We start from the raw sequence: 27,097 nt of genomic DNA on the forward strand, positions 1-27,097 counted from the left end.
CTTAAGTATGAATGAGTGGGTGGATCTTTGATTTTTCAAGACAGGGTTTCCCTGTGTAGCTTTGGAGGCTGTCCTGGAACTCGCTCTGTATACCAGACTGGCTTCGAACTCACAGAGATCTGCCTAACTTTGCCTCCTGAATGCTGAGGTTAAAGGCGTGCGCCACCAATGCCCGGCCTGATTCTTGAGTCTTTTCTTGGGCTCTTTTCCTTCTGTTTGTTTGTCCTGTCCAATTCTGGTGTGATGGTTTTTGTTTTTTCTATCATACTCTTGCAGTCCAAACATCTCACTACTCTCCCACTGGGGATTAAATTTCAATGTGACTTCCAGAGAAAATGAAATCATTTAAAATACAGCATGCATGACTTAGATGATCTGGGACAGAGTTTATTGTATATAGAGGATCTAAATGCCTGTTTTGCCACTGCAACCTTAGGCCAGTGAAATTGGTTCCAATCTAAATCTCATCTATTCCATTAAAATTTTTTGCTGAGGTGAAATCACAGCATACCCAAAGCAGACTGTCATTGATCAGAATGCACAATGGTTCCAGAGGAGATATCAAATAATCTATGCTTTAATATTGGCTGTGCGACTGCAGACAAGCCTGTAAGAGCCTTGGAACTCTCATAATTTATATTATTATCCCACCATGTAATACTTTTCAAAAATTAAAGTGCAATGAAATAAGAGAAAGTTGGAGTTCATTCCATAATCAACCCTTCATTTACTGTTACATACTGAAGGAAAAAAATATAATAATAAGTAACGGACATACCAAGGTTTTTAGGGCATTGGCAAAGCTTAACCATTAGGAAGACTATAGAGTTTACATGGGCAGTCTTGTATATGGAATCTAGTGTGTCAGTGTGCCACCATAGCTATGAAATTCTACTGAGATTTTAGGACCTTCTTCTTGGATCCTTCATTTAGCAGCTTTCCCAGAACAGAAAATGAACTCAGTGACTTCATTATCATGTGTTTGCTGCCTTTGGGGAAGGTGCTTCCCACTATGGAGATAGAGAGTTTAGTTTTGTTAGGTTAGAGAAACAGCTGAGCATTTAACAGAGCTCGCTGATCTGGTAGATGGTTAGGTTTGATTCCCAGCACCAACATGGCAGCTTACAACTGCCTGTCCCAGGGGATCTGATATTCCCTTCTGGCCTCAATGGGCGCTGCATGCAGGTGGTACAGGGACACACATGCACGCAAATAAAATACTCATGCACATAACATAAAAATAAAGTCTCAAAAATGCCCTGTGTTTAAAAATACTTTGTTTTGCTCTTGGTTGTATTCTTCAGTGTTTGGATGAAGCTACCCTCCATCTCTGTATTGTTTCTCTCTGAACCACTGATCTCATTTCAGGAGGCAGGATTCAGTCTGTCTTCATTTTTGAATGTGGAACAGATCATTGGTTTGACAGGACCAGACCCAAGCATTTGTCTCTATGAGGCACCAAATGCTGCTTCAGACAGTCCACTAGGTCTGTCTACTTCACTCCAAACTTAGTTTCAATTTTATGCTAACTTTGAGGTCTGAGGGTATCGATGTACCTCTGTTAAACAATTGAACAACTAAGAAGAAAGCTTAATTGCAGGTGATATCTGTAAAAGTGACTCCTGTACCTGTTCACATAGTTCTTTGCATTAAATATTCTGCAATGGGCATAGAGTATGTCTCTGGGACAAACTCATCAGTTTGAAAACCTCACAGAAGACAGGGATTCTTACCAGGCCTAGCGTCACATGCCTGGAATCATGTGATGGTGTGTGTGTGTGTGTGTGTGTGTGTGTGTGTGTGTGTGTGTGTGTGTGTGTGTGGTGGGGGGGATGCTGTCAGTTTCAAGTTCAGTATGGTCCAGGACAATTAACAACATGAGGCGATTTAACAACAGGAGAGAGAAGAGAAAAAAAATGAGCAAACCCTACTTTAGTTAACCGGACTGGGCCCCGGGACTTTGATTTTAGGCTAACCATCACTTCCTTTCCAACCCAAATGGGAACTTCATATAACAGCCAATGACGTGGAGTGGCAGAAGGTACTGGTTATGCATACATGGGTCTAAACATTGCTTGAACTGTATTACAACAGGCTTTCTGTTACAATCAGAATTTTCAGGCTATTTTAAAGTAGATCTCACAGGTATTTGAGTATATTTTGTCTGCATTTCAACTTAAATGCTACTTCAAAGCCAAGAGGAATTATATTCTCAGTCTTTGTGTGGCACTTATTAGTAGCCTTAATTGGGCTCATCTTAATCAGATAAATACTGGCCTGTGTCAGCACTTGCTACTGAATGCTACAGGTTACATGATTGTAATCAATGCTAAGGAAAGAAATACTCCTGGTGTAAACAATTTTTCTATGAAAGTCTGAAACAAAGTATGGCAAGTTACGACGGGATAAATCATAGTGACATTACCAACTTTAGAATTTTGGTAAATTAGGGTGGGCCTTTTATTAGGGAGTATAATCTAGATAAGTAGGGTCAGACTTTGTATGGCATAGTTCTGGGAGGCGTAGAGGTTTGTTTTTCTTTTTTGATGGTCTCTTATGTGTCCCAGACTGGCCCCAAGCTCACTCTGTAGCTGAGGATGACCTTGGACTCCTTATCTTGCTAGGGTGGCAGGCAGGCATCAACACGCCTGGCTTATGATGTGCTTAGGACCAAAGCAAGGGCCTTGTGCCTGCCAGACAAGCGCTCTTCCAACTGAACCATCTCCCCAGCCTCTAGAGAGGTTTTGAATGACTGATGCATTTCATGGTTTCATTTGGTGATGGGCGCCGCAGTTTATATCGTGGATTAGAGATCCTTTTCATTGTGCTGTTTACGAGCTAAGCAAATGAAATGATTTGGCTCACTCAGTGAAACTTCCCTCTCTCTCTCTCTCTCTCTCTCTCTCTCTCTCTCACTCTCTCTCTCTCTCTCTCTCTCTCTCTCTCTCTCTCTCTTTCTCTCTCGTCTGGGCTGTGATTCTGGCCCTCAGGCACTGACTTTGTCTTCACCGCCCACTTCACTTGAATATGACAGTTCCTGAAGGGAGAGCAACCAAGTACTTACTGTAAGGAGTGGGGCAATGTGAGACTTGGCTGCTCACTATAGCAACAAGAGAAGCTGTCGGATAATGTCCATGTCAACGCTCCAACATCTAGAATCTTACTAGGAACAAATCTCTGGGCACATCTGTGAGAGACGTTTCTGAGCCACCCTGTTAGTATTACGTGCAGCATTTGTACTGGCCTGCTTTTGGGGTTCTAACAGGATACGCACTCAGCTGCAGCCACTAAGAGCACCACCTGTGCACATCCACTACATTCCCTTTTAAAAGGGCCCTGCCCAGCTTCCATCTCTCTCTCTGCCTGCCTCCCTGCTCTCCCCCCATCTCTACCTCTCTTTTCTTATCTGCTGCTCCTGTCCCCAGAGGCAGGTCTCCCTTTCCCCCTCCCGCTTTTCCCATTCACTTTATCCCAGTTAAAAAAACATCCCTCCATCCAAGTCCTGTCATATGGTGTCTTTCTCTCAAGCCCCCTATTTTTAAATTGCAACACATCTTATTGTTTCATTATTTTTCCACTAAAAGCAACTCAATCAAAAGCAACTTTGTGTGGGGTGGAAGGTGCTGTCTGTCTGACACTGTCTGTCACAGTTTATCACTGTGAGTGAGAACAGGAACTTGAAGCAGAAACTCTGGGAAATGTTGCTTGCTGACTCACTCAAGGCTTCTGCTTGCTAGCTTCTTTACATAATTCAGGATCATCTGCCCAAGGATGCTTCTGTCCACAATGGACTAAGCCGTCCTACATCAATTAATAGTCAAGACAATCCCTTATAGAATGCCAGAAGGTAAATATGATCAGGCAATCCCTCAAGGGAGCCTTCTCCCCTAAGCTCTAGGCTGTGCCAAGGTGGTGGTTGAAGCTAACTAGGACACACTCTTAATGTGGGCAACACCAGTCCATAGGCTGGAGTCCCATGCTGAGTAAGAAGCTATCGTCATCTCCTCTCCCTGCCTCTTTGAACTACAGGGTGACCTGATGCCTCTTTTTCCTGTCACCATACTTTTCCCCATCATAGTGGACTGCATCCCCTGAAGGCACGAGCCAAAATAAGCTTTTTGTCCTACCAGGTATTTAGTTACACCTTCAAGGAAAGTAACCAGTGGAGGGACATTTCATTGTTTTCCATTGCTAATTGTAAATGCAGTAAAGATTTCAAATTAATGCTGCTAATTTAACCTGTACGATCTAATACCCACATATAGTTGAATAATGAAATAATACTAATAATTCTAATATAATAATAATATATTATTATATAATAATAACTAACAATAATAATAATGGTAAAATAGCCACAAAATTAAAAAGACACTATCATCATGAGCTTTGGCATTTAATTATGGTTTATCATACATCTAAAAAATAATATATACATGATGATGCCCATATTCAAACTATGAATTCATAAATGTATGTCCATTCATAATTTATATATCTATATGCTTCACTCATATTTTCAGGCATTTGAGTTCAAAGTAGAAAGAAATTTTATATCAGAGCCACTCAATTATGTAAATTGGTGTGAGAAAGTATCCTTGGTTTGGCTTTCATGTACTGGTGAAACTTGTTAATCTTCCATAATCATAACCAGAATATGGAAACCCTACCCAAATATCTAGTTTAAAAGATGCATGCTATCATACTTTTATATTCCCATAGCAAAACATTATGCAAATAAATGAACAACTATGCAAATGATGGAACAAGTATGCAAATGAACGAATGAATGCAGTCTGGCTTAGAAAGAACTGAATTCACTATTCCATACCCAGCGGAGCAGAGCTCCATTTCTTTTGAAGTGTGTCTAGCTTTCTTTTCTCCTGCCTAACAGGTCTTGTTACCTCTTTTTCAGGGGGATAATTTAGTTCATCAACAACATCAAATGATGTACTAGATAAATCTGCCACCTTTATTCATGAGAGCATACCTAGAAGAGTAGCCAGGGTTTCAAATACGTCATAGAGAAAGTTGATCAAATATAAACTGAACTTAAGGTGCTTTATTCTAAGGAGGATTTCTAATTAATCTCTTGTAGCTGTGTTGCTGGTCTGTTTCCTTAAAGTGGGCCAGATTTAAAATTTTCATGCATAAATTTGGTAGCTCCTCCTGTAAGTTTCTTGATACTTGTATAGGACTGCCAAGATTTTTGACATTTTTGTAACATCAATGGACCCTTGCTCTCCCTGTATGCTCCCTTATTCTGTTTCAATAGTGAGTTTACAGAGCCAAACATACAAAGTTCTATCTACTTTTACTTGTGTCTTCAAAGTTCAGAAGAGAATCCTGGTTCTTCTTAAAATAATACTGTTTTCTTGATTTTTCTGCATTGGCAGACATACAAAGCATGTTTAAAACTCAGAGATTGTAAAAAACAAATTAGGATTTGTGTTTTGCTAAATGCTATTACAATAGTGACAGGCCTACCTGGTGATCTCTGTGTGGATAACCATAGTCACTCTGATGACTTAAGTCATCTTGAATTCTAACTCAAAACAAGCATCCTCTGCTCTGATCGGCAGAATCATGCTCATGAATTTGAGGAGTACCAGAAAATACGCAGGAAGCTGTGACTCCTGTACAGAAAAATAGCAGGAAGTGTGTGTGGCTGGAAGACCACAGCCTTTGGTCCTTAAGAGCAGGTCAACCAGCTGGAAGAATAAACCTGCAGTCTTCCCTTGACTCCTGCAAAGGAATCATGTCTCAACTATCGACTACCATACCATGTTCATTTGTCCTGTGTGATATTTTCCAGAAGTTTCTTTGCGTGTGTGTGTGTGTGTGTGTGTGTGTGTGTGTGTGTGTGTGTGTGTGTGTGTCAAAGGACAAATGGTTTCTTCTGCAAATGATACCCCATTATCACTAATTCTTGTAATACTTCCACTGAGTTCTGGGTTGTGTTCTGGGCACCCATGGCATGCCCGGTGCTTTCAAGTCTCACATAGCAAAGTGATTCAAGATTTATGTAGGTTATGCCCCTCAAAGGAATGTCAGACAAGTAAAGTCCAGACTGTATAGGTTCAGTGGCAGAGAACACACTGCCTTCCCTGTCACACCTGCCTGTGGTTCCCTGACAACGCCTTACTGTGCATGGTTGGAAGGACATACCCATCAGAATGAACTCTGTGGCTTTTCCTCCATTAATCATATGGGTTTTATTTTATGGCTTAATGTGTGTGTCCTAAGGAAGCTATCTTAAATTGTTCCACTGCAAGAACCCTTTGAAAATCATTGCTATTCCCCTTACTAACTGAAGAGTTACTATACAGAGGCTATGAATCAGACACCTCATCTTTCCTCTTTAAGGGTTGGAGACAGGACTTGTAACTTTATTCACGGTAGGCGAGCACTTTAGAGCCGCATCTCCGTGTCCGCAGCACTAATTTTTAATAAATTTTGTTACTGGTCTAGAAATTAAAACTATTAATTTTTTGAAGATTCACTAAGCACCTTCTCTTTTTAAGAACACGTTAGGAGTGAGGACGGCCCTACCGAAGGAAGTCCACTCAGTGATGTTTGGAATTTCACTGTCTCTTAACATCGGCTGTGACTTCCCAGGAAGCATAAAAGGATGGATTGAAGATATCATGTCGATGCCTGGGTAAATATTCAGGGACCTGGAAGCTACCACTCATAAATTTATTTATTTATTTATTTATTTTGAAATTTGGGAAAGCTGGGTGCTAAGGACTCAGGTGTTATGCTGGCCTGACCCTGTCACCTGACAGAATGCACTCAGGCCGCGCCCTGGTCAGCCCAGGGTTACATGGTTGCACAGTCTACAGGCAGGTGCAAAGCACGAAAGATCACCCCCCATTCCCCTCAGCCGATTTATGTTCCCTTTCCCTCTCTCTTTCCCTGGGGCAGACAGGACTTTTCCCGTCTCCCTCTTCTCTCCTGTCCTCTGTGTCTCTGTGCCTCTTTTCTTTCCTTCCCTCTCCCTCCCCTTTCTAATACAACTTCTCACTAAGCTCTGTCTGCCTGGCATGTTTGTCCCCCGCCTCGGTCACCCTCGCCTGCCATGGAATGGCACAAGGTGCCCCCATGAGCTTTGCCATAACACTCAGGAACATGTAGCTAGTTTAACAGGGTCTTTTTTGTTTTTAGGTTGCACACAATTCTCTCCGAATCCCACGTTGTACTTACTAATGCATGCTGACAGGAATGGTCCATCTCTCTTAGAGGGAAGTAGGCGGTGGCTGAAGAAATCCATTAAGGGAACCAGAATTAATAATGGCAGGATGCTGAGGGCATTCATTAGTGCAATTGGCAGAGGAAATCCGCCCAAGGTCCGGTTGGAATTCATGGTCTGAAGATAATATCCCGAAGGGATCTGCATTCGAGGAAGAGACAAGTTAGGCAATGGCTTACCTTTGAAGGCAGGGCACTCTGTCAGATGCCTCCCACCTCGTGCATACTCTGCGGCAGGTGACACGGAGGTCCCATAGTTTTTCAAGACCCAGTAATGAGCTAACAGAAGATTTGTGACCCCAGAGGCTGTGTTCCGTTCAGTGGCATTGTTACTGATTCTGAAAACGCTGTTTTGTTATTTAGTTCACATTCATAACTTCGTCACTCAGGCAGCTGGTAAGGAATCAGGTCGTATACACCCTCCATACTCAAATTGACTTACGTTTTCATGAACATTAGAGCAAAAGCCATCAGAAAGGGTAAAGGGTGTGTGCTTTCGCCCTGATGAAAAAAGAGGAGGGACTAGAATAGAATTTCTAAATGGCATCTAGGTTGGCAACAAAATAGGATTTATTTATTTATTTATTTATTTATTTATTTATTTTTCAGTGAGGGGACAATGGGAGGAGACACATGGCTCACCATGGGCCGCCTCTATGGGCTTCCTAGAAGGGCTTCGTTTCTAGCCTCAGCCAAGCAGCAAGAAGGAAAACAAGACTAGCGTTTCTGAGCTTGTGGCTTCCATTTAATTGCTTTCATTTAACGGTTTGTTTTCTGTGTGTGGGCTCTTTTGCTTGTCTGCGTTCCATATATCTGCAGTATCGACGGAGGCCGGGGAGGGGGGGTTGGGGGGAAATCTCTGGCACTGGAACGCTGTGAGGTGTCACGTGGCTGCTAGAAGTTTAACCCTGGTCCTCTGCAAGAGAAACGACGGGGTTCTTTATGGCTGGTCCATGTTTCCTTAGGCCCTGTTACTCATTTTTAAAGTGTTTCTGTATTCCAGTTGTGGTTTTCACCCGGAATGTCCAGCCCAAAGGAGCATGTGCTTGGACACTTGGCCCCTTGAGCATGGTGCTGTTTGGGGAGGTTGGGAAACCCTTCCCTAACTGGAGAGAGTGCACAGCAAGGGGCGGGCTTTGAGATGTGATTGTCTGCTCTAAGATTTTGGACTGCTGTGCTGAGTTTTGGCACTCGCTGTGGCCAACTGCTTCGTGTCTTCTTTGTCGTGACTATTCACCCTTTCTTGAACTGGGAGCCAAAATGAGCCCTTCCTCCTTTGAGTAGTGTCAGGCGTTTTTCCACAGTGATAGGAAAGGTTCCATCCCCAGCACCCTTATGATGGCTTACGGCTGTCTGAAACTCCATTCTCGGGACACGACATCCTCTAACAGACATACAGGAGGCAAAACACAAATGCATATAAAATGAATAAAAAAAAAATCTATCAAAAAAGCAAGGAAAGAGAGAGAGAGGCTAACAGAAAGAAATCAAGAAAGCGAGAGAGAGAGAGAGAGAGAGAGAGAGAGAGAGAGAGAGAGAGAGAGAGAGAAACAGCAAAGCAAGCTGATGGGTACACTAGCTAACCTCGAGTGAGGCTGGGTACAACAGAACCCTATATTAACACGAGATGGCAGAATTTTTGAATTTCCTTTGTTCTCACCTCATAGTCTCAATTAACCACAAAACCTTCTTCATATTTAAGGAAACCACCATGCTACCTGGAGACCCCGTGCTGACTAAATCTGTACACTAGCTTCGAGTCTCTTCCCATATGCCAAGCTCTGAGGAGTGTGACATGCGGCACACGACATGAGCATGGCTCCTCGCTTTCTAAGTGCCATCAGCAGCACGGAAGATGTCTTTGCTTCCCAGCAGCACACAAAGCCACCGACAGGCAAACAGTAAAGGCCTGCATGCCTCTTCCTTGAGGGATGGCTTTTACAAAATGCCTTCCATACAGTACTAGAACCGAAGTGGGGAGTTCTGCCTTCCCTCCACCCCAGGACAGCCACTCTGTGCAAACCCCCACATCACAGCTTCTCGATGATTTCCTCACTGACCCCTTCTTCCTAGTCAGATGTACAAGTCGGGAGTTTGTGAGTAGTGACAACAGACTCAGGGCTTCGGCTAACAAACTGGCCGCCAGTAAAAGGCAACTCTTGCTGTGTCATCTGCCCAGACATAGGGCGGGACTACATGTTCGTATACCTTCTCCCTGTCTACATATAACACATCCTGGTGATAATTTATCTCCCAGTCTTTAATGTAATACTTGGGATAATAAACAGGGGTTGTTTGGTTGGGTCCAGATGGTGAAAGTGAAGGGTTAGTTAGCTATTTCTGCCTCTCTAAAATGAAGAGACACACACACACCCCAATCTGAGGAACATTAACGATGGATGTGCGGTTTAAAAAGAGCTGGCAGCTGAATAAGTTTAAGATGGAGCAGCTCCTAGCATCAGAGCAAGTTTCTGTTACTGATTTCGAATGAGAATTATTGTTAATAGGAATAAAGTTATTATCGGCATGAATCACGGACACTGAAACCTGTTAACTTAATAATGTTGCCAATGTGTCATTAATCTTTAGTAAGGCGATATTAATATATTGCCTAATCAAAAAAGGGCTGTGGTCTCTTGAAAGCTTGAAATCATTTCTGCTTCTGCCTCAAGTTCTGCAATCCTCCCCCTTTTAAAATTTTAAATACTTTTATTTCACACAGGCCTCTGAGTATTCAGAAGTAATTGCCGTCAGCAGAGATTCATTCTCACCTTTGAGTGGCCCTAATGTCAAATGGCAACCTTGTCAGCCTTAATATCAACATATTTTAAATATATGTCTTGGACCTGAAGGTCAATAATTGCTACTAAATTTAAAATATGGAATTCTGGGATGTTTTATTCTTGGTACTTTGATTGCCTTTGTGCTGGTGATTATTTAATCTGGAGGCAAAATCTAGTCTAAACCTGTCCTGATGGAAGTTCCAACCTGGAGAAGGATGCTCTAATGTTTTCTTTCAATTTCTAGCAAAACTTCACCTATAAAGTTTGAATCAAGACACTTTGTAAAGTGTCAGAGAGGTGTCCTGGGTGATAGCAATAGACTTTGACAATAGCCTGCCACATGCTGACAAGTTCAAGGTCACTTCATCATCGTTCTATCCACTGGAGCCTTAGACATTTATTTATTTAAAGACAAGGTCTCAGTGTACAGCTAGGTATCCAGGCTAGCCTTGAACTCACTATGTGTCCCAGGCTGGCATTGAACCCACAGCAATCCCCCTGCTTCAGCTTCCCTAATGCAGTGCAGTCATACACACAAGAGTCATTACACTAACTGCTAAGTCTGTGATGTGTGATAATCACAGTGGCTGTGCAGACTTCCTGTGAGGATGACCTGAGACATTCAGAAGCCAAACCAATGAGCTGGCTCAGCTGCTCAGGCACTTACCATTTGACTTTGACAATCTGAGGGTGACCTCAGGAACCTACAGGGCAGCGGGTGAGAACTAAGGTGAGGACTGACTCCTGCCCATTGTATTTGACCCCCTCCCCCAACCAGGTCACAGCAGGCATACCTCTCCCCTATCAAGTCAATGTAGATATTTGGAACCCATCTGTAAGAAGCTGTGGGTAACAATAAATAGTCAATAAATACTTGAATATTTTTCTTCAGTAAATTGGGCATTTATTTCCTTAACAGTTAGCTTACCAATTTTTTTTTTCTGTACTTACATTAGCCCACTCCTGTTCCTTTAAATGACATCTCACCCATGAAAAGATGGTTCAATGGTGTGTGTGTGTGTGTGTGTGTGTGTGAGAGAGAGAGAGAGAGAGAGAGAGAGAGAGAGAGAGAGAGAGAGAGAGAGAGGAGAGGGGACAGAGAGGAAAGTAGATGGGCACTAGATGGGAAGAGGAAAGGGACAGAGAAGTGTGGGAGGGGCAACAGCAGGCAATGTGGGCTGTGACGAAAACCAAATTTACCAACATGTGCTGTACTTACATCAAAACACAAGGTGTAGAACCTTTCGCAGAAAAGGTTCAAGCTGAGTGGAGAGACACACAAGTTGCTGCTTTACCATGAAGACATGGAGTTCGTAATTTGTGCTCTTGGCACAGAGGGTTTGGGAGTAGTTCAGTACTCATCATTTTCTCAGGTCTAGGTGCCTTTCTAGCAACGACCGTGTAAGTGCAGAAGGCTTCCGCTGTGTCTTTTTTGATGCCTGTTTCTAGTTGTACAACTAGCAGGACTCTCTCAATCTGCACAGCTCCAGTGTACTGTTTGGACCAGGGGTTAGCAAACCTTTCCGTAGGAGATGAGGTGATGAGGATGTCCACACGGGGACTCTTTGGTAGCTTTTCCCTTCTGCCGCCTTTGCTCATGAGCAGACACAGGTATATTTGTAGACAATTGCATATAAATTTAAGCACCACAAACTACTCTTTTGTTTTTTTCCCATTGATGTAAAATATTAAAGACACCATAACTTTCACTATATACAAAAATGAAAGAGAGAACCAAGAGTTGGCTATAAGGATAGAGGCGCTTGCCACAAAGACTTGGTGATCTGGGTTCAATCCCCAGAACCCACATAACAGTGGGCGAAGAAAACCAACTGCTGTTGTTCTCTGGCTCTATATGAACATGCAGCCATGTGTGCGTGACCTCCCACACGATGCACTTAGGCACACATAATAATGACAAATATTGTAAAAACAGATCACGGACTGAGTTTAGCTTGGAGACTATAGTTTTGAGTTTAGCTTGGAGACTATAGTTTGCTGGGTGTACTGTTTACTATTCTGTTGCTGGGACACAACTCCGCAACCAGAAGTTACTTTAGAAAGAGAGGGTTTATTTTTAACCCAGGGCTCTGGAGGAAGCACCTGTGGACAGTGGGGAAGAACCTGGAATGGTTGCAGGAAGTTGGCTGACCGTAGTTTTGTCTACACGCAGGAAACAGAGAAAGACGAGAAAACGAGTGGAGAGAGGCTGCGAACTCCCAGAATCCACTCCGGGTGATGCAATTCCTCCCGCAAGGCTTTGCGCCCTCAGACACTGCCACCCATTGGTGCGTGAGTTCTAACAGGTGGGCCTATGGCACCCTGGGTTTACAGGAGCAGGTGAGGGCTGTTCTGAGAGCCGATGTCTCTTCCGCTTTCTCCTTCACGGCTGTTAACAGGCTACCTCTCAGCACCAAACCACTTAACTTTCTCTGTGCAGATCTTTTCTTGAGCACATGGAGCTGGAGTCAGGCAAGCTGTTCCCCCCCCCCCCCATCTCCATCATTCTGCGATTGATGCATACAACTCGTGCATTTGCTTTCTAAGCTCTAAGCTGGGGTTGGGGTGGCCATCAAGAAAGGCCTGAGTTCGTTCAAAGACTTTTATAATCACCTCCTCCGATGGTGTTTGACCATAGTTACTTCGATTAAAGTCACATACATCTAGGAAAGGGCCTAGTGTTTTCTCTTTGATTTCCTCCTGGATTAAGGACTGATTGAATTGTCGTTTACCATTAGTGAGAATTAGTGAAGGCAGAAGGCAGTCAGTTGGTTAGGGGTGCTTTCTAAAGGTTTAATGGGGTGGGGGAATCTTTGGTTAAAGGGAGTTGAGGAATTGCCTCTGGGTCTCAAGATTCTAAACCTCAGAGCTGGGCACTCTATGAGTTACCACCTTTGGTCAGTGGTGAACAGTCCTAGGCGATGATCCCACCCAGGGGCTCCTGGGTGTTAGTTTGACCCTGCTGAGCTCTTAGAACCAGGGCGGCATTATTCTGAAGGTAGGACAAAGGCTCAGGATGTGTTTGAAAGTCCTGCGGGGGTGTTGTGGCTTGAATGGGGAAAGTATTCCCTAAAGACTCATGTGTTTGAACCCCTGATCTCCAGATCGTGGCACTGTTTGGGATGGTTGTGGAAACTTCAGGCGCTGGAGCATTGCTGGAGAAAGTGGGCCTTGGTAGAAGGCTTCTTGCTTTCCTAGAGGCCCCCCCCCCCCAATTCCATCTGTGGACTGTGACGGGCCTAATCCTGTCGGTCCTTCCACGATGCGGCAGACCCTACCTCCTCAAAATGAGCCCAAACAAACCCTTCCTTCCTTAAGCTGCTTTTGTCAGCTATTTTGTCGCAGCCACGAGAAAAGAGACCAATACAGGATGAAAATACCCGAGGTCGCATTGCTGTCGTTGGCGTGTGTCGGCCGTCCTCCCTACCTGCGCAAGGCACATTCTGTATGGGAGCTGGAAACCGAGGAGAGGCAAGAGGGTGGAGAAGACCAGTTCCGCATCTTCCTCCTGGAGTCCATCGTGTGTTTCCACGGCACGGGCTGACCAATTTGCTCCATCTCGCCCAAGGTGGCAGTATGGCAAGCAGCGTTTTTTCAGGGTCTTAAGCAACACACCAGCGACCATCAGGAAAGAGCAATCTGCAAAGCATTGGAGACAGCATGTATTACCCCAGAGTGGCCTATCAGCCTTCTCAGACCTGACACTCCCAGGGACAAGAGGTGGTCAAAGGGGGGTAGAAAGCTTCCACCCTGGAGGAGTTGGATTCAAAGGCGCTGCTGACCCGATAGCTTTGTGATGACCAGCCCAGGGTGCCTGACAGCCCGTGTAAAAAATGAAGAAAGGTAAGATCAAAGGACACATTAGAAAAGGAGTGACAAGATACAACGGCAGAGTAGAGAATTTCAGAGTCTCTGAGAAGTGTCTAACATCAGTCATTAATGAATAAGAGAACCCAGGCTTTCTTTTACATCCTTTACTCAGGAACTAGGGCTGTTCTGTAAAATATAAATAACCCTCATTTTCCTTGGCAGGTAGCGCTTGGTTCTTGTATTTTGACACAGAGATGAAGGAAAATGTATTCTTTTCTTTGACTTTACCCTTGAATTTCAGACGTAAAATTAAATGTTGTACTCTTTAAATGCCTTTATGAATGTTGACAATGTCACTAAAACACCAAGCTGTATTAGTTGACTTTTCCAGGATGTATTTCCCTCCGTGTTGGTATGGAGGATGCCTTAGCATCAGAAATGTCACATAGCATAAGATGTCGCAGTTGCCTAGTCCCTGTTATCTGCATGCAACTCACTTTTGCTTCTTTTATGATGTTTAGATTGAATATTTTCTTTGTTTCTCTTAGGAATGCCTGCTACCATGACAAGGAAAATACCAATATTGTTTAGGCTAGCTGTGTCATCTTGATTGTGACTTTTTTTTTTCATAATACTCGCCAGACAAATCCTTCCACAAATTATAGACACCAAATTTTGGTTACAGGAAGAATAGGACAATACACACGAAAACATCTGGGTTTCTCTTAGCAAGTCAGCCAGAGGCACTCAAAATACAATTCGAGTGTCATTTTATTGTGTTCAACTTTCCCATAAGAGAATCCTATTAAGGAAGGATTCTAACCAGATACATTTAGGTGCCACAAAGTATTGGCTCTTATATTTAAATAAGGAATATCTATCAACATCTCTTTTTATGGCTATAATGTTGGCTATATTGATTCCTTCTGATCTTTTCCGTAACTCTTGTAATAGACTGATTATGTCAGCCTTTGGTTAATTGAGGAGCTGGGGGCCTGGTAATTGAATATGCACCCTTTCACCCCAAGTCACTAAATCAAATCCAGCCCAAATTGGTAGTGACCAAGAATGATTATATTTGTGGCTTTCTGGTGGCCTCTGTGAAGTATCTTTAAGTCACATGGAAGAGCATTGGGATAATTGCTGACAGAAGAACCGCTCAGATCCACGGTCCTTGTCACTCTTCCTGACCACTGTTCCCAAGCACAGAGGAAGGCTCAGAATTGGCCTCAGGGGACAGAAGCAAGTTGGTGTTGTTCTTCATCATCACAGTTTGAACTGTTCCCTCACGTCATGAGGTCTTCCTGGCTATCTCAGTGACCTTACTTAAGGGTTAAGTGAATGAGAACTGGGAGGGACGATGAAGTCTAGAGGTGGATCATGGGCAGGCCTGGGCTAAGTGACTTAACCTTGACATTTTCTTACAGCGTTGCTTGTGTGTCTCCTCAACGCATACTCTGTTTGTCTTGGCTAGTTTTATGTCAACCATGTCTAACACAATCTAGACTCATTGGGAAGAGGGACCCTCAACTGAGATAATGTCCCTGCATCAAATTGGCCTATGGAGTGTTTTCTTTTTAAATTATTTTTAGTGTCTCTATTTCAGTCTTCAAGTCTTGAACTATTTGAATTGTTTCCTCCATCTGTTTGATTGTTTTTTTCCTTGGCTTTCCTTACTTTCTTCTTTAAGAGATTTGTTCATTTCTTCCAATATTTTGTTTGTTTTTTCTTCCATTTCTTTAAGGGCCTTCCATTGTCTTTGAGGGCCTCTGTCATTTTTATGAAGTTATTTTTTAAGTCGTTCTCTTCTGATTCATCTGCTTTGGGGTGCTCAGGTCTAGTTGGTGCAGAGTCCCTAGATTCTGGTGGTGTCATGCTTATCTTTCTATTGTTAGGTGTTTTCTTGTATTGCCATCTTCCCATCACTTCTTCCAGTGGGTGCAGATGGAGTCTCTCTCTCTCTACTCTACTCTCCTGGTGGGCGTAGGTGGGTCAAGAGTTTGGTGTCTGTAACTCTGGATGGTCCAAGCTCTCTAGGAGGTCTCGCCTCCGGCAGAGCCCCGGTGATGGGGTCAAAGATCAGGCAGGTATGGTCCCGCGTGGATAAGTGGGTCCAGTGTGCTCAGAGCAGACCCAGGAAGTTCTCCGGAGGCAGAGGGGTTATTGGACCTGCACTCTGGCCCAATGCTCAACCACAGCAGTTGGCCCTATGGAGTGTTTTCTTGCTTGATGATTGATGTGAGGGCACCCAGTTCCCTGTGGGTGGTACCACCCCTGGGTTTGAGCTCCTGAGTGCTGTAAGAAAACAGCTTGGGAAACCATCAGGAGCAATCCAGTAAGGAGCATTCCTCCATGGTCTCTGCTTCAGGTCCTGCTCCCTGGTTCCTGCTCTGAATTCTCTCTGTGATGGAGTGCCATGGGGACATGTAAGCTGAAATAAACCCTTGCTTCCCCAATTTGTTTTTGGTCATGGTGTTTTCTCACCGAAATAACTGAAACTGAAACACTGATCATTTTTGGGGAAAAAAAAAAGGCAGTGCTATCTATGGGAAGAGAAATGTGCCTGCTTACAATTGTGAAGCATTTTTAAAGGAAAAGGGAGGCTTGAGACTGTTAGTCTCAGCCCATAAGGTTTCCAAGGTTACAGAGATTTCACAGAGTACAAAGTGTTTACAAGGCGGGATTGTTTAGCTCACCTGCAAGGTTAGGGTTTTTTCTTTCTCTAGGACCAGTGAGCTCAGTGACCTTGTCCTTGAGATAATGGGAGAATGTACTCTCCAGTCAGGGAGTTATCTATATCTATTGGCAGGAGCACTTGTTCTTTCTAGTTTTCCCTTCTTGCCGTGAGTCCCGTATCTTTTAATTATTAATTTTCCCTCACACATACCTATGGTGAAAATGCAATGGACTGATATGATAGAAACCCACTAGGCGATGGCACATAGGGGTTTCCTAAGGTGTTCACATATGAACTGAGACTGATGACTCAGTAAACAACATCACCTGGAGGAAACACACCAGGCAGATGATGCCATAGAGGTGAGCGGGACAATGTGGGCAGGCGTAAAGGCTCTGAGGTTGGATCAACTAACAAGAAGAACATGGTGAGAAGGTCAAGTCCAGTGCTTGTTAGAAGCCAGACTTGGCAGTCCGTGGGAGGATCGTGCAGTCCACCCTCCAAAGGGTTAGAGCCCAGATTACACAGATGGTGGGAGGAACATGCAGTCCACCCTCCAAAGGGTTGGGAGCCACTATGACATTGTTAAGTGCAAGAAAGATGGCATATAATTCATACTTTAAAAAGCTACTCTGGAACCTTGGAACACTCCGCCCTGAATGGGATGTCTCTATCAATCCCTTCTCCTCAGAGCTCCAGGAACCCAGTGAAAAAGGAGGTGGAAAGAATTTAAGAACAAGAGGGGACGCCAGGAGAACAAGGCTCTGTGAATCAGCATGAGCAAAGCCCATATGAACTCCCAGAGGCTGAGGCAGCTTGCACAGGGCCTGCACAGGTCTGTACTGGGTCCTTTGTGTGGCTTCCGGTTTAGAGTTTTTGTGGGATTCCTGAGTGCGCTGAGAATGAGTGGATTTCTGATTCTTGTGCCTTCTTTCTCTTTTTTGGGGGGAAGGGGGATCGACTTCGAGGTGATAGTTTTTGTTTTCTCTTATATTTTACTTTGTTATATATTTTTAAACGAATTAATTAAAAAAAAGCTACCTGTTTTGTGTCTCAATCATAGACGGCTCACCTCCACATATGAGGATTTGAGCTTGGTTCTTAGAGATGAAAAATAAATAGTAAAAGAAAAAGTAACCCTTACACCTGAAGGCTGATGGATTTCTGGGATGAGATGGGGAAGCAGAACCCAGAGAGGAGATAGTGATGATGTGGACAGGGACAGCAGTGGCAGAAGAGACTGATGGAAAGAATGGACTGTGTCCTCAGCAACCAACAGAATCTTCTGGTGTCTGAAGGTAACAACGTGGGAGAAATGAATAGATGGAAGATGGCCACATTTCCCTGAAACAGCTGGGTTTTGGTGACATGTCATGAAGGATAAAACAGGTTAGCATGGCTGGACAGTGTGGTGCATGCCTATAATTCCACTAGTTGGAAGGCAAAGGGAGGCAGATCTCTGGGAGTTCAAGGGCATTCTGGTGTACATGGAGAGTTTCAGACCACCCTGGGCTATACAGTATGATGAGAGAGAGAGAAGAAAAGAGAGTCATTTGCAGTTGGGGGAACTAGCAGTGGGGTTGGAATCACATTTGAGACGCTGCTAGGTAACTAAGTCTAAAAGTCAGGTACAAAGTGAGCGAGCATGAGCTCTCTCCAGAGAGGTGACTGGAGCTGAGAGGCCTGTGGTTACCACTAAAGCCTCCTGCTTAGGGGCACAAGAAGAGGCATGGTTCCTGACAGGAATCCTGGGCCTCGGTTACCATCAGGTTGTCAAAGTTGGGGAATGGCCGGAAGGGTTAGAGAGGAAAGCCACAGACAGGCATGCACTATAGGTGAAAAGGGGGAAGGAATAGAGCAGGAGGGAACCCCAGTCTCAAGAAGCCACTCTGAAAAACAAGTGGTGGGCAGCGTGTTTGCTGGGCATGGCCGCTTCCCCCCTTCACTGTAGTTCCCACTGTGGGAGTCACCTCTACATACATGCTGCATCACCCCTGTTCATTAACCCACTAGGCTAACAGAAAGCTTACATCTGTTGTCCAAATAATTGTGGGTGCCATGGAGGTTCAGCCTTTAAGAAATTCCATTGTCATTGTAATTCTTGGGGTGTTTTTGTGCACCCAGAGCAGAAAGAGAAAGTGAGGGAAAAACAAAACAAAACAACAACAACAACAACAAACCCCACCACCACCACCACCAAAACCAAAAAGTCAACCACAGCAGAAACCTCAGTCTGGAATGGAAATTCAGGGGAGATAAGAAGTTCTGACTTTAATGCCCAGGATACACAGAGCAGGTGTGAATATTCTCAAATCAAAACAGACGAGCTGTCTTAAATGTTTTATTCCGAATCCATGGATTGCAGCTCTTACTACTACTTAAAAAAAAAATACTCTTAGGAAGCCATTTTCCTGTTCTTTCTACCTTTGAATCCTTGGTGCTTATGTTCTACTCTTCTGACCTTGATCTAATCATGAATATCTATAGTACTTAATTTTAATAAAAAAAAAAAACCCGCCTACATTGCACTCTCCATGGCAGAGGCATATTTTTTTCTCCTTTGGTCACCTGCCAGTTCTTAAAATTATAGCAGTGGGAAGAAATGCAAATGAAGGGCCTGCTTGACAGCTAAACATAATGGAATGCATGGTCTACATTTGAAAAGTTACGTTAAGATAAAAGGTAGCATAGGAAAAAAAATTCTTTAAGGTCACCTATGGCTTTGAATTATAGCTTGGAGAGATTTCCAATTTAGGCATCAGAGAGGAAGAAGCCAAAATAAGGATTATATCCTTTGCTGGGGAAAGATGGAGTTTTACTTCACATTCATTGGGTGATCCAGCAAAGTAGAAACCACAAACAAAACCATCAAAGGTAAAGCAAAAACATCCATTCCCACAAAGTCATTGTGCAGAGACTTTTGTGAATAAGTCACTGTGGAGTATCTCCTAGGTTAATTGTATTCTTGCAGCATGTGAAGTTGTTTTCTTAATAATAAGCAAAGAAAGAATCACTTTAGCACATGACAAAATATGCAATTAGTGGACTCCATGAGGTAGGGAAGAAATACAGTTGATTGTATGGATCTGTGTGAATTGAAGACATGTATTTCTTTATTCAGATAAACATATTTTTAAATAGGGTATTGGGAAGTCAATGGACATATGTTGAGTCATTCTTTGGAAAATGTGAAAATTCAATGTTGGATTTATCATGCTTTCCTTGTTTGTGTATTTGAGACAGAGTATCACCCTGTAACTAGGCTGGCCTAAAATTTGAAATCTTGGGATTTTAGCTATGTCCCATGTTAGTTCTCTCTCTCTCTCTCTCTCTCTCTCTCTCTCTCTCTCTCTCTCTCTCATAGTGCTTGAGTATGAAACTCAGGGCCTGTATAGGCAATTAGAAATACCACTGAGATAGCCCCTCCTGCTATGTATATGTATTTGTGTGTGTGTATGTGCCCACCCACAAAAACATAAAATTTCCTGGTAGACATTCCAGAAAACGCCAATATGGTTTCTGAATCAAAAGCCTCCCCCCACCCCCATTTTGCCTTTCTCTCCTTTGTCTGGCATTTGGGATCAACAGTGACATCTTTCTGAGTATGGATGCCATATATTGGTTACCAGGAGAGCATGTACCATGTACCATGATGTGACGGCCCATAGACACAGGGGCTCTAGCTTCATGTCTGGCAACCTTTGCAGGGTTTTTGTCTTAAGAAAGTCATCTCAGCCTTTGGGATCCTTGCTCTGCACTCTGGTGAATAAAAAACCCTGAGCCTTTTCCATATTGAGTGCATGGGACACAGGAGTCTAATTATGGCCTTAAAAGAACTGTTTGAACGAATTGGTAAGTACAATGGAAATGGTGAGCTTAGGATATGCCAGGAGCAGACATGGCAGTGCACAGAGCCCAGGCTGCAAAGCAGTAATGCTACCTTTCCCACCTGCCTCTCAGGCCCACGGTAGAAATAAGTGACCCGGCTGAGTGATGCTGACGTGTGAGTGACATGGAAGAATGATTCTGTTGAGTAACTATGATGGGTGATAGGACACTGGTGAGTGGCCCTGGAGAACGATTCTGATGAGTGACAATGATGGGTGCTGGGACACTGGTGAGTGACACTGAAAAATAGTTCCACTGAGTGACAGTGATGGGGACTGGGACACTGGTGAGTGACACTGGAGACTGATGCTGCTGAGTGACACTGATGAGTGGCATTAGAGAATGATGCCAGTGAACAATGTTAATGAACGATAAAGTTGAGTGACACTGGTGAGTGGCACTGGAGACTGATGCTGCTGAGTGACAATGATGGACAGTGTGAAACTGGTGAGTGGCATTACAGAATGAGGCTGGTGAGCGATGATAATGAATGGTAAAGTTGAGGATGTTGGTGAGTGGCACTGGAGAACGATTCTGATGAGTGACAATGATGGGTGGTGTGACAGTGACACTGTTGAGTGACATTAGTAAATAGTAAAACTCACGATGCTTTTGCTGCTGGTAACCATGCTGTTGAACAGGAGAGGCAGGAAACATGTCAGAAAGAAGGCAGGGTTAAGTAAGAAGAAGAGAAGGACTGATCATGGGAACAATAAAAATTCCCACAATTCATGATACAGTGAAGATGACATACAAAATCAACGTCAAAGACAGGGAAAACTTGATAGTAATATAGATAGGGGGTGTGTTTAGTCTTAAAATATATCCAAATATAATTTACAGTGGCTTAGAGGTATAAAGTAAAAAAAAAAAAATACAATGTAAAATCTAAAAGAAAACATGTATGGATTTTATAACTGTAGAGTGAAGCTATTCTACCATAGCTCAGAATCTTCAAGAAACAAAGGAGAAGGTAGACAAATTTGATTATAAGTATTAAATCCAAGAAACTATAATAGAACCATGTTAAGGAAAACAAAAACCTGTGCATGGAAAATAACACATGAACCTAGATTAAAATTCATAATACAGATTAGAAATAATATGTAGGATTTTAATCATAGATAATAGGTGAATCTATATACTAAAGATTAAAATCTTGACACTGATGAGGAGGGCCTACAAGAAACATGCTTCTCTTATTGGTTAATGAATAAAGCACTGTTGGCCAATAGGAAAGCAAGATAGGTGGGACTAGAAGATAAGGAGGATTCTGGGAGGGATAGGAGGGGATTCAACATGTAGGACAAAGAGAGCAGAACTCCAGACCCTCTCTCCGGTAAGATTAGACCACGTGGAAGTACTTATATTAATAAAAATGGGTTAATATTTAAGCCAATAAGAAATGCTAGTAACAGGCCAACAGCTTTATATCTAATACAGCATTTCTTCGTGTTATTTGGGGCTGGCGCAGCTCGGGGACCTGGCTGGCCAGAAAACAGCTTGTAACAAAATGGCTCATGCACCATGGAGCACAGGAACTTTCACTTAAAACTTGACAAAAGCTAAAAAAAGGGGATTTTAGAAACAAAAGAACAGAGACAAGCAAGGCTTCTCAATAACAGCATTTTTCTCAGTTGGGCTCTGTTTTGCTAGAGACAAGCAAAGATTTGCACATCTCCTTTAAGGGAGGTTTTCTGACTCAGCATAGTGGCAAAAAAAAAAAAAAAAAAAAAAAACAAAAACAAAAACGCATGCCTTTTAAGAAGCACTGCTAACAAGTCAATGGTGTGTATGAGCAACTTGTTTTAAAAAAAAATAGAGAGAGTAGTTACGTATGATGGCACATGCCTTTAATTCCAGCACTTGGGAGACAGAAGCAAGCATATCTCTGTGATTTCAAAGGGAACCTGCTAGACAGAGTTAATTCCGGGACAGGCAAAAGTTACACAGAGAAACCCTGTCTCAATCAATAAAAAATAGAAGTAGAAGAAATAGAGTTAAAAAAAAAAAAAAAGGCATGTAAAGATGGAAAGCACAGAAAGAGTTTGGATACTGTACGCTATTCTGTTGTCTTTGTATTGCTTGACTACTCAAGAAATAGCAACAATTGTTTAAAAAATGCTGCTGGATTATTCCAATTTATATATTTTAAAAGTACTTTGACTTCAAAATTTAAGTTCAAGGACAGGTTACTTGGAGGGATACTCCCTTAACCTAGAGGCAGTAGGGAGGGCCTAGTCCCTACTCCAAATGACTTGACATATTTTGTTGATTCCCTCCTGGAAGGCACCACCCTTCCTGTGGGGTGGGGGATGGGATGGGAGGGTGGGGGTGGGGGTATGAGAGGGAGGAAGAGAGGGAGGGAGGGAGAGAGGGAGGGAGAGGGACCTGGGATCAATATGTAAAATAAGAAAAAATATAAATATATACAAAAAAGAATTTTTATTTTTGTTTCCACAGAAAATGAAAAGCTGTGGATTCCTTTCAGACTAACATGGTTTGATCAAGCCAGACTCCCTGAAACAGTGTCCCAGGTGATCCAACATTCAAAACAACTTGGACAAGGCAGCCTTACAGACTACAGCCAGGATTTCTACATCTTAAGATTCCCCAAGACAGCGCCCCCTAACAGCAGGAAGCAGTTTGGAAAGAACGACGCCCAAATTCCCAAATATTATCTATAAATGTTTGTTTTCTTTTCAATGGGGTTGGTTAAAAATGGTTAACAGCCACAACCAATTTCTTTTTAAAGGTAAAAAGGGGATTATTTTCTAGAAATGAAAACTTTGTTTTGGAATGGATTTTCATTTATTGATACAAATTTAAAGTCAATTTTGTGATATGTATATTTCTCCTCTTGTTTAGGTATTGTGTTTATATAGCTCATTTAAAAAGATAATGTATAATTAAGTACAAATTATAGTTACCTATACTAGTCAAAACTTATAGTTAAGTTAGTTAGGATTTCTAAATATACAGAGATATATTTGAGATGGATTGGTATTCTTCAAACCTTTCAAAGACCTACAGAATATGACATTTAAAATGGGTTAGGGTTTTTCTTGACAACGAGACATAACTGCTCCTGGCAACACCATCTGCGTCAGAAAGGAAGATGGACATGGAAGAAACTCATTATGGAGTTTATTTTCAATATGGCAAAAGTAACCATTTGGTTAAGAAACCGACTGTTTGAATTTATGCTGTATAAAATGGACATGCAGGACCCACAGGAAAGTGACTGCTTATACAAGATGGACATTGCTGTAGGGTTCCTGCTTCATGGAAGAGTCTGTCAGACATTCCGCAGGACACAGAGAAAAGTGACTGGCAAACTGCCAATACAGGTGACTGACCAGGTAGCGAGATGTCTTTGTCATTTCTAGAGTTTATGTATTATCCTTGTGTGGTCTTTAAAGGAGTTGAAGACAGATAGTTATGGTTATAGTTTTCCTTAGTTAGGATTAAAGATAAGTTACATATAGGATTAGACTCACAAAGATAGGATAGGTGATAGAATATTTTCTTTAAATCTTTCTTTAAATCTTGCTAAATATTAATGGACTAAATATTGTTAATTGTGGTTCTTATTTGATAACTGTTTTGTCATATATTTTGCTATGTTAAGGTTAAAACCCTTTTTATTTTAGACAGAAAAGAGAACATGATGGTAGATGTCATTCTATAAATATGTTTCTCTTATTGGTTAATGAATAAAGAAAGCACTGTTGGCCAATAGAAAGCAAGATAGGCAGGACTAGGAGACAAGGAGGATTCCTGAAGAGGTAGGAGGAGATTCAACATTTTGGACGAAGAGAGCAGAACTCCGGGTGCTCTCTCCGGTAAGGTAAGACCATGTGGAAACACTTAGATTAATAGAAATGAGTTAATACTTAAGACAGAGCTAGCTAATAAGAAACACTAATAAGAGGCCAACAGCTTTATATCTAATACAACATCTCTGCATGTTATTTTGGGCTGGTGTGGCTCTGGGACTAGGCCAGTGAGAAAACTACTCATAACAGTAAGTGAAAGAGACCAGGAGAAAAATAGAAAACAAGAAAGCAAGCCAGAATTTCAGGAAACAAGTAAAAACATCACTATTCTCAGATGAAAAGATTCTAAATGCACCAAATATACATACACAGGCACATATAGACATGGACACACACCCAGAGACACAGACATGGACACACACACACACACACACACACAAACACACACTTTTGTGAGAGCCAATAAGTACATTTAGTAAAATTCCAGGCTTCAAAATGATGGGGATGGAGAGACAGTTGAGCAGTTGAGAGTGCTTGCTATTCTTGCAGAGGATCTGGGTTCTGTTTGGAGACCCAGCAACACCGCTAACTCCAGCTCCAGAGGGTCTAATGCCCTCTTCTGACCTTAGTTTGTGTCTGCAGATATGTGCTATGCACTTACTATGGTACAACATAAATCAGTAATAAAAATGAATGAACAAGAAAGCAGAATTAATGATCAAAACCTGATTGCTAACTTGTGTCTCCACAATGACTGTTCTTAGAGAAAGTCAAGGAGGCCGTACATGCAATGCCATTGTGGTAGCATGCAATGCTACCCAGTGCCATTGCAGTATCATACAGTGGCATTGCGGTGCCATGCAGTGCTATACAATGACATTGTGGTAGCATGCAGTGCCATTCACCACAGCACACACACAAAGTGATATGTATTCAGAAGTAAATTTACCCAAGCAGGTGAAAGTACTGTACACTGAAAAGTACAAAGCTTTACCAAACGTGGATGAGGAGGTGGAGTGCCTTAATTCCTATCAGTAATCCATCCCAGCACTTGGGAATTGAAGCAGGAGGATCAGTGCTTCAATGTTATCTTTGACTGTGCAATGCATTCATGGCCATCTTAGGCTACATGAGATCCCGTTTCAGAAAAATAAATGTAAATAAATAAATTGGAGGTGATTCTGATAAAAGGGGAAAAATCCTTTGGAAAATGCCAATCAAAATCATGATGAGTCATCTTTCATCATCGTGATCACACTTAAAAGGAGAAAATTAGTGCTGACAAAACATGGAGAGTCTGTGAGGTATCTCTGGGTACTGAGGGTGGGATCGTGGGAGATTCAGGTGTTGAAGAAAGCATCGGGAGGTGCCCTCAGACATGAAGAGGCTGAGATGTACTTCTGGGCATATGACTCCAAGGCATGGGTCCCTGTGGGTGTTACCCTCCTATATTCACTACAGCAGCATTTACATCGGGCAAGTCCTGCATTCTGTTCAGCTGTCCTAAGAGATGAGTGGATAAAAGTGCATTTTGTGTTGAACCACAAGCTTGTTTACCCAGACATCTGGATGACGAAGAGTCAGCAGTTCAAGATCATCATTGAGTTCATAGTGAGTTCTAAGTCAGTGTCACAGGTCTAAAACTGCCAGAGATGATATGATATATACAATGGAGTATTGGAAATGAAGAAAATTCTCCCATGTTAGCACATGCGTGACACACCAGGGGATATGTTTAAAGGGAGTATTCCACAAGGAGGTGAATACCGTACACTGATATGATACCAAAACCACAGGTTACAAAGTAAGAACTAGTAAACATATAGGTTTACATTAAACTCATAAAATCACATAAACAAGCAAAGTAAAATCCAGAGATGAAACCAGAGGGAGAAAGCCAGTAGTGCTGCCATCTTTGAGGAGTGATGGAGGGAATATAGAAATCAGTGTTCTGAGAAACCTGCTTTGCTATATTGCTCAGAAATGTGGCGTGAAAGACTCATCTGAACATAGTACAGACCCATTTTCCCCCCTTAATGGGCAATACTAGATGTGGGTAAAGAAATCAGTAGATGCTATGACTACAAAGCCAAGACGTTACATTTCTTTTTTGTTTGTTTCTTTGATTTTGGTTTTTCGAGACGGGGTTATTCTGCATAACAGTCCTAGCTGTCCTGGAACTTGATTTGTAGACCTGGAGGGGCATTGAACTCACAGAGATCCACCAGCCTCTGCCTCCTAAGCACTGTGATTAAGGGCACGTGCCATCACCACCTGGCTACACTTCTTAATTGAAGTAAATATCTCAGTCCATCAATTCTGTTCCTTTGGAGAACCCAAGTAATAGAGGGATATGGGGAAGACTGTTCGGTGGGCAGAGTTACACTTAGATACAGTCTGGAAGTTGGGTGCACTATTGTAAAGCAGGGCAGATGTAACAGCCATGTGCTGTGTGTTTTACTTGTTTTGTTGTGGCAGGGTCTCAGGTACCTCAGTCTGGCTTCAAACTTGCTTATATGGTTGATGTGAGGCTAGCCTTGAACCCTTAATCCTGTCTACACCTTCCAAATGGTGAAATCACAAGTATATACCACCAGTTCAGTTGAAGTCCATGCATTTAAAAAAGCTAGGGAAAAAAAAAAAGATCTTGAATGTTTTACTGCAATGAAATGTGTTTAATTTAAACATTACAGACAAAATATGTATATCCATATTGAAACATCACATGATACCTCAACAATATGCATGCCTTATGTGTTGATGTATCCATTAAACGTGAATTTAGAAGCTGAGAGATGGTTTAGTGATTAAGAGTACTTGCTACTCTTGCAGAGAAACAGCCCCCAGCCTCCATTGGGCCATTGGGCAGTTCACAATTGCTGGTACCTCTAGCTCCATGGGGATCTAAT

General features: G+C 42.5%; 1 protein-coding gene across 1 annotated transcript in view; it reads right to left on the minus strand.

Annotated features, from left to right (window-relative positions):
- Slc15a5 (solute carrier family 15 member 5) overlaps positions 1-27,097 on the minus strand; it is an 85,617-nt gene that overhangs the window by 39,203 nt on the left and 19,317 nt on the right. The window contains exons 4-5 of the mRNA XM_051173210.1: positions 13,462-13,673; positions 7,207-7,393 (exon numbers count right to left, since the gene is read on the minus strand). Coding sequence (XP_051029167.1) covers positions 7,207-7,393; positions 13,462-13,673 — 399 coding nt within the window. The remainder of the gene's footprint in view (positions 1-7,206; positions 7,394-13,461; positions 13,674-27,097) is intronic.

Source organism: Phodopus roborovskii, unplaced genomic scaffold (genome assembly GCF_943737965.1).
Source record: "Phodopus roborovskii unplaced genomic scaffold, PHOROB, whole genome shotgun sequence".
Taxonomy (NCBI): Eukaryota; Metazoa; Chordata; class Mammalia; order Rodentia; family Cricetidae; genus Phodopus; species Phodopus roborovskii.